The sequence below is a fragment of the Schizosaccharomyces japonicus genome (genome assembly GCF_000149845.2).
Source record: "Schizosaccharomyces japonicus yFS275 unplaced genomic scaffold supercont5.3, whole genome shotgun sequence".
NCBI lineage: Eukaryota > Fungi > Ascomycota > Schizosaccharomycetes > Schizosaccharomycetales > Schizosaccharomycetaceae > Schizosaccharomyces > Schizosaccharomyces japonicus.
Genome location: NW_011627862.1, coordinates 2,659,819 through 2,666,588, shown reverse-complemented (window position 1 = coordinate 2,666,588; position 6,770 = coordinate 2,659,819). Strand labels below are relative to the sequence as shown.

Here is a 6,770-nt window from a genome sequence, read left to right as displayed (position 1 = left end):
TCGACTCAAAGGAGCTATCAGCCCTCCAGTCACATTACAGTAGACAAAAGAACTTAATTGAAAACAATCCGTAAGAAAGGAGGCCCATTTCAGGGAGCATCAGGGACCAACAGTCGTTGAGCTTTTATCTAACAAAGCGATTTCCAGGTTTCATACGGTGATGACAACAGAGAATGGCAAAAACGCCTCTTTCTGCTTTCATTCAACCGATTGTGCTCATTAAATACAATGTTTTATATCGAAAAACCTCAGATAATTTCCATGCCTGTCCGGTTGTCGTAGAGAATGTGTAGCAAATATACATGTAAACCAACAAAAAGACAATTAATTATCAAGATAAGTAACAGATACACAATACGATGGCCTTTACTACATATTTTGTCTCACTGTTAAATTGGAATCAATTCATTGTTCCAAAATAAAGAAGGGTAAATCTGCTATAGTAATAATCATGCTAGAAGTAAGTGCTCTAAAGTCGCATAGAGACTGTTTCACGATACATAAAACGAATTCAAGCAAGCCTTATAGGTTGTAGAGGATCAGGTCGATGAGCAGCTGCAAAGACGATCCGCGCAGGCTACTGCTAATGAAAAAAAAAAAAACAAAAACGTAAAGACATAAGCAAACCTTCGATAAAGAACAATCAGCCTGTCTAGCCACCGACAAAAGGTAAAACAATAGTATATATATGTAACAAAAAAAAGTTGGGGAATTCTGTTTGTGACATGAGACATGAAAGGTGAACGCACATACAGGTTCAAATCGAAAACGAGCAGAGATAAGAAAATATATCTGATGTAGCACGTTGACAAATGCATAGCAATCAGGAATGTTGCCCGTAAGTCATAATACTAAAGGCAAAAGGAAAAGAAGCAAGTTGTACCCGTTCATAAATACCTCATAAATTTGGATCGTAACATGAAAAATAAAAAAGGAAAGAGAGAGATCATAACAAATAACGAATGCATGGGGAGAAATAGATAAAAAAAAATGCAAAGACCATCGGGAACAAGCACCGTATGGGAGTGGAGATATCATATATGTTGTCTGAAGAAGACCCTCGTTAAATATCGGCGTATGCAGAAGAGTACTTGAGGGCTTCCAACTGTCGACGAAGTTCTTCATTTTGAGTTTGTGCCTCAAATAATTGGGCTCTAAACAACTCGACCTCGTCCATGTTCAGTGAATTAAATACTTCATGGCGCAAAAGCTCACTCACTCGTGGTCTTCGAGAGGAAGATGCCAGCATACAGCGTATCAACTCACTCTCATGGGGCATACATCTTACGAATTCGGGTGGAAGCCTGCCGTTCTTCAAGTCGGATATGCTGCATGCTCGCTCCATTGCAGTATTGAAGGGCCACAAGATCTCAAACAATATCACACCTAAGGCATAAACATCCGTCTTCCAGCTAAAACACGAGTCTCGACAGCGCATTGTAAGCATCTCGGGCGACGCATACGTGCCGGTCCCAACAAATCCATCAGAACTGGACGTATCAACACCATCTTCCTCCATAACGAGGCCAAAATCGCCGATTTTTGGGATTACATAATACATGTCCTTCATCGGGTTTCTGTCATTGTCCTGGCGGAAAGAGGGAAGATTGACGGAGCCGGCTTCGGCCAGTGAGCTCTCAGCAAGAAACACATTTCGAGGTTTTAAATCCCTATGGACGGTATGCATAACATCATGCAAATACCGAACACCTTCCAAGACGCGCATAAACAGCATCAAGTATAACTTGCGAAGTTCACGTGGAAGAACTCCAGTGTAATACTGATTACGACGGCGAATGTGATCCTCGAGAGACTCACTGCATAGAGCCATTTGTATAAAAAGGCAAAAAGAACCAGTGTGACTGGAGCAATTTTCATGACACCCTTCCCTGTAGGACTGGCTGCGGGTGGATCGTGTCATTGGATTTCCACGAACAGCTCCCCATGAACTCGAAAGGGAAGAGGAATTGCTATCATTACCTCCAAAACGAAAGGAGGTCGGCACTGTAGAAAACGGATAATACTCTTTACGAACATTGCGGACTCGGGAGGGAACACGAAAGCTTTCTGTTTCCTCACTTTCGGCAAGAGCGGAACGGGAAAGGGGGTTAGAATCATCTTGAAAGACAATCTGAAAGGGTTGGTTTGAGTTGGAAGAAAACTCGGTATCATCCATATTGAACATCAGTTCTTGTTCGTCCTCTGATCCGAATGCCAAATTGGAGGATTCTTGCTTATCTCCATTCTTTGCAGAATTATCCGATTCCGATTCTTGTGCTTTTGATCGACCGGCAGCAGGAGGACGCGAAAGCTCTTCGACCCAAGAAGAGTAGAACCGGATAACATTGGGATGATTCATTCGGGCCAGAGATCTCGCTTCTTGAAATACACCGAAGCGAGATAGTGAACGAAGACTTAGAATTATTTTTTTAAGTGCATATTCTGCACCATCAATTTTGTTTCTAGCCTGAAAGAACTGTCAGTAACCGACAACACCCGATGTGAAAACCAACTTACCCTATACACCGTACCGAAACCACCTTTTCCTAACATCTCCAACTCCTCAAAGTCGGTTTCATACCGAGAAGCACGACCAAACAGCCAATGATCGAAGGAAACATTCGAGGCAGCTGAAGACGACGAAGCATCATCGAATGAATTAGACGAAGCATCTTGGAAGGACGTATTACTGGAAAAGCGCTTCAATTGTTCAGAGAAGAACATCGATTTAGAACGCGGTAGTTCCCGTCTATTGTCTGAGCCCTCGACATCGACAGAATCATCGGAAAAGTTCGTGATGCTTATAGGCAGATTGTTTTCGGAGCAAGACTTTCGCACAGGGAGCAGAAACTTTGGTTCCTTGTTCTCATCATCAGTTATACTGCGCTGGTGCGCTTTGAAGAGCAAATCATGGAAGGCACGCTTGTATGCGGCCCGCAGGGCGTTCAATTCATCGGCATCCTCCCTTTCGATGATACCAGATGATCGCAACGACTCGGTAATGTAACGGAACATCGACCGAGCATGTCCTTCATCAGGTTCATAGATTCCTGTTAAGTAACTGTTAGTTACTGCACACACAAAACGTGAATCCCTCGTTGGAGAAGCAAAAAACGCGTACCACAAAAGCTTTCAAGCAAGGAAACCAACAACAATCGCGCTAATCTATGTTAGAATCGCGTGTACGAACCGGAAAGCCTTGCAAAAAGGCCCATACGTACTTCTCTCGGAACGGCAAGCGTCATTCAATCTTCGAGGCTGGGAGCAGATACTCGATTCCGTGAAACAGTCTCCTTCAGCATCGAAAGCACTTACTTCATGGGAAAGTAGAGTGGATTTGGAAATCATAGCTGAACGTTAAATTGGATACAGCAGGTGTAGGAGCCAGTAAAACCGCTAGTGACTCATCTAATAATTTATCAAAGTAGAGAGGGGGAAAATACACAAAGAATGACGGGTAAGTACAAGTATATGGTTCCAAAAACAAAATCTGAGGGTAAAGAAGGTTGTACAATTGAAGAATTGGGTTGGGGATTGGCAGAAGGCAGGTTGGGTCAGGTTGGGAGAGCAGCTTAGATAGGAGCGCATGACCCGGCGAACTCAATTGTCCGGGGTAATAAGGTTACCCCACAAAACCGTGACGTCACCACTTATATTGAAGGAAGCTTAGAGAAGCTTAGCAATAAGAGTAATTTATTAAATAAATTAATAATCAATTGGCGAATAATTATTGCGAATGGGTGGAGGCGCTGGGAAGACAAACAGAGGCGCGTCTACGGCTTTTACCGTGCGGTCTGTGGGCAATTGTGTCTGTTACAAAGCTTGACGATGTGATTCATAAGTAAATAAGTATTAGTTAGATGAGTAAATGAAGAAGCAAGAATGTCTGCATGCTAAGTAAATACCTAGCTTGTCTTGTCTAGGCAAATTTCTAAATATGTATATATCAATGTAGAGAGTGTTTGGAATGAAAGGAGCGAGGGAGAAAGCGAAACGAGGAGATGTGGAACAAGGAAATTGGAGCAAATACGGAATACCCCGGGACATCATACGAAATTGGAATGTTCAGTCATCGAAATAAAATCTTTGACGCTCCGGTAGACAGACGAATAGCCTCCAATAAGGGCTATAATGCCCTGCTGTTCAAACTGGTTGAGTACCTTGGGGTCCACAGACGTCAGTAAAACTTTACAGTCTCGTTCAATATACGACTCAAAGATTCGATGAAGAGAGATGAGTGCGCTCGAGTCAATGTAGGAAACACCAACTAGGTCGAAAACGATTGCCTCTAATTGCCGCTCTCTGCGCCAAGGTCGCTCCGAAGGATGTACCCTGGGATGACCAAATTTCTCCAAACGGTTTAACCGCTCCTCCAGTTGACTGGTGTTTGCAAAGAAAAGTGGCTCGGGTATGCGGACAATAAGCGTTTGCGGAAGCTTCTGTGCTTGTGAATTGGCCGAAATCGACGGTGCCGCTTCTAAAGCTGACACGTCGTCATCGACAACATCCGGTCCGTTGCCACTGTAATCGAAGCATTGGTCACCTTCCTCTTCATCGCCAGACAGAAATAGAATCCGAGAAGCAGTGGCATGTTTAACAACTTGAAACGTGGTGACCACGATACCCAAGACAATGCCTGTCTCAAGTCCAAACAGGAGGGTAAGCAGACCAATGGAAACGACAATCGTAATGTCTCTGTATGCACGACATCTCAACAAGGAGAAGACACCACTAAACGCATCAAAGAACATGGAAATACCAACGTTGACAACCATTGAAGCCATTACACATTTCGGGACATAGTAGAAGACGCTCATGAAAAACAGGAGAGCCATTAATACAAACAGCGAGCACATTACCGAGGAAACCTGAGTCCGCGCACCAGAAAAGATGTTGTTCTTCGAGCGGAGGTAGCCGCCCACAACTGGCAAGCCGCGAAACATGCTGTTGACAATGTTTGCGCAGCCAAGGGCGACCAACTCGCGATTTGAACGAACCAGATCATGTGTCTGAAGAGAAATCGCCTTAGCGGCAATCACTGTATCCACGAAAGCAAGAAAAGAACATGTGACGGCCGTGGAAATGGAATGCTTTACAAAGTCTAGCTTGCGATCGTCAGGAAGGGGAAGCGACGGCTTGACGATTTCTTCGCCCACTTGACCCAGAATGGGGACACCGTAGTTTTTATGCCAGTGGAAGTGTTTGCTGAGGAAGGAGACGGTAATAAGCAGCAAAACTGCGTCTGGAAACAGGCCCAATACTGGATGCTTTCTTCCAAATCTTTTTTTCGTTAAGCGAGACGTTGTCAGGAACAGAAGAGCAGAAATAGAAATGACAAGGGTTCCCGGGTGAGCATTCTTGAGGTTCCGCAGCAAATACATCAGTTTGTTTATCGGGATGTCTGAGACCTCGTCGGGTTTCACCGACAGACCCAAGATGGCCACGCCCTGGTTAATGAGAATGACCGTAGAGACGGAGAGGATGCAACCCAGCAACAAGATGGGTGAAACGAGCGAGTCAAGAAAGCCGAGGCGAAAGATGCCTGCGCACAGGGTGACGCAACCGATGAGTCCTGTAATCAAACCGGTGATGAGGATGGCGTACTCGGGCGGATGCTTTCCACTCAACATACGTTGATGAATGTTTTCGCCAATTAACAGACACACACCGGCCTCTGGTCCGACACTCAAGACGGGACTGGCGCTGAAAAACGTGTAGACAATGGGAGGAAGTATGGCGGCCATCAAGCCGTATATGGGAGGGATATTAAGAAAGCTCTGTGCGTAAGAAAGAGCAATAGGTATGCTCAGACAGGCAGTCGCGCAGCCAGCAGTCGTGTCGTACAAAAAGTTCTTCATCGAGTAATTGGGCAACCAGTCCAGGACACGCACATAATACTTTAATCGTCTCAGAAACCGTGGCTTCGACTGGACCACGTCTGCACGCTTCCAAGTGGAGCCACGGTTATTGAAGGTCATGTAATTAGGAGGATGTGCAAGGGAAGCATTGGGCTGGCCGGCAAGAGTAGCAGTAGTCAACGTTTCGTTAGACGCTGTTTCGTTTGCCTGGAAAGTAGGAGAAGACGTGAAGGAGGCCATCTTGAAGGGACAACGACGGCAGAAAAGTCAACGAATATGTTCAATTGCACAAAAAAAAAGACGAATTGACAAGCCCCAAAAAGACGAATCCTTCTAAACACAACAGAAAAGACAACTACAACTAATTCTATGTCAATTCAACTCCAACACCGTTCACCGACACCAGAAGAAATTGCAGAAATGAACAAAACAACAAATATCAGTCGAAAAAGCCCAAAAAAAAAGAATTAGAGAGGATCAAAAGCAGCAGTTTGTTAAGAAAAGCCAATGTAATGTGTGTGAAACTTGTTCAATTACAGGTAAGCGGGCGAGAGAGGCTCGTGAACAGGAATTCGTTACTGGAGAGTCTTTAGAAAGTGCTGCGGCCGTTTACGAGTTCTGTTGAATGCAACTGGGTAAGAAGTCGGTTGTGTGCGGCCATTCCTGCTGCTCGTTTATCGTCGCCGTGATTGGAGGAAACGCAGATAGCAGGGCTGCTCTTGGTGGCGGTTTCGCACTTTTCGGCATAAACAGCACGTGGACGCGATTTGACGCACGTGGAACAGAATGATGTAAGATATGACGTAGCCGGGCAGTGTACAGCGTATGAAGTATTAAGCTCAAAACAAGCTTACTGCGTGCCGGCGGGGCAGTCTGGGCTGCCACTGTGGGTTGGCGGGTAAATGATTCATA

General features: G+C 44.9%; 2 protein-coding genes across 2 annotated transcripts; both read right to left on the bottom strand.

Annotated features, from left to right (window-relative positions):
• Positions 1-346: 346 nt before the first annotated feature.
• On the bottom strand, positions 347-3,572 carry SJAG_01942 (PEK protein kinase Hri1). Its single transcript, XM_002173138.2, has 4 exons — positions 3,222-3,572; positions 3,122-3,160; positions 2,518-3,050; positions 347-2,467 (listed from the first exon to the last, which is right to left on the bottom strand). Exons 1-4 carry the CDS (start codon positions 3,346-3,348, stop codon positions 1,064-1,066), a joined length of 2,103 nt encoding a protein of 700 aa, XP_002173174.2. The 5' UTR covers positions 3,349-3,572; the 3' UTR covers positions 347-1,063.
• Positions 3,573-3,804: 232 nt separating this feature from the next.
• On the bottom strand, positions 3,805-6,579 carry SJAG_01941 (sulfate transporter). Its single transcript, XM_002173137.2, has one exon. It carries the CDS (start codon positions 6,096-6,098, stop codon positions 4,047-4,049), a length of 2,052 nt encoding a protein of 683 aa, XP_002173173.1. The 5' UTR covers positions 6,099-6,579; the 3' UTR covers positions 3,805-4,046.
• Positions 6,580-6,770: the final 191 nt, after the last annotated feature.

Excerpts from the sequence above, each read along its gene's own strand:
- SJAG_01941 (XM_002173137.2), bottom strand. The coding sequence starts at position 6,098 with ATGGCCTCCTTCACGTCTTCTCCTACTTTCCAGGCAAACGAAACAGCG.
- SJAG_01942 (XM_002173138.2), bottom strand. The coding sequence starts at position 3,348 with ATGATTTCCAAATCCACTCTACTTTCCCATGAAGTAAGTGCTTTCGAT. Across the intron at positions 3,161-3,221 it reads CGCTTGCCGTTCCGAGAGAA|CGCGATTGTTGTTGGTTTCC; the intron begins GTACGTATGGGC and ends AACATAGATTAG. Across the intron at positions 2,468-2,517 it reads GTTTCGGTACGGTGTATAGG|GCTAGAAACAAAATTGATGG; the intron begins GTAAGTTGGTTT and ends CAGTTCTTTCAG.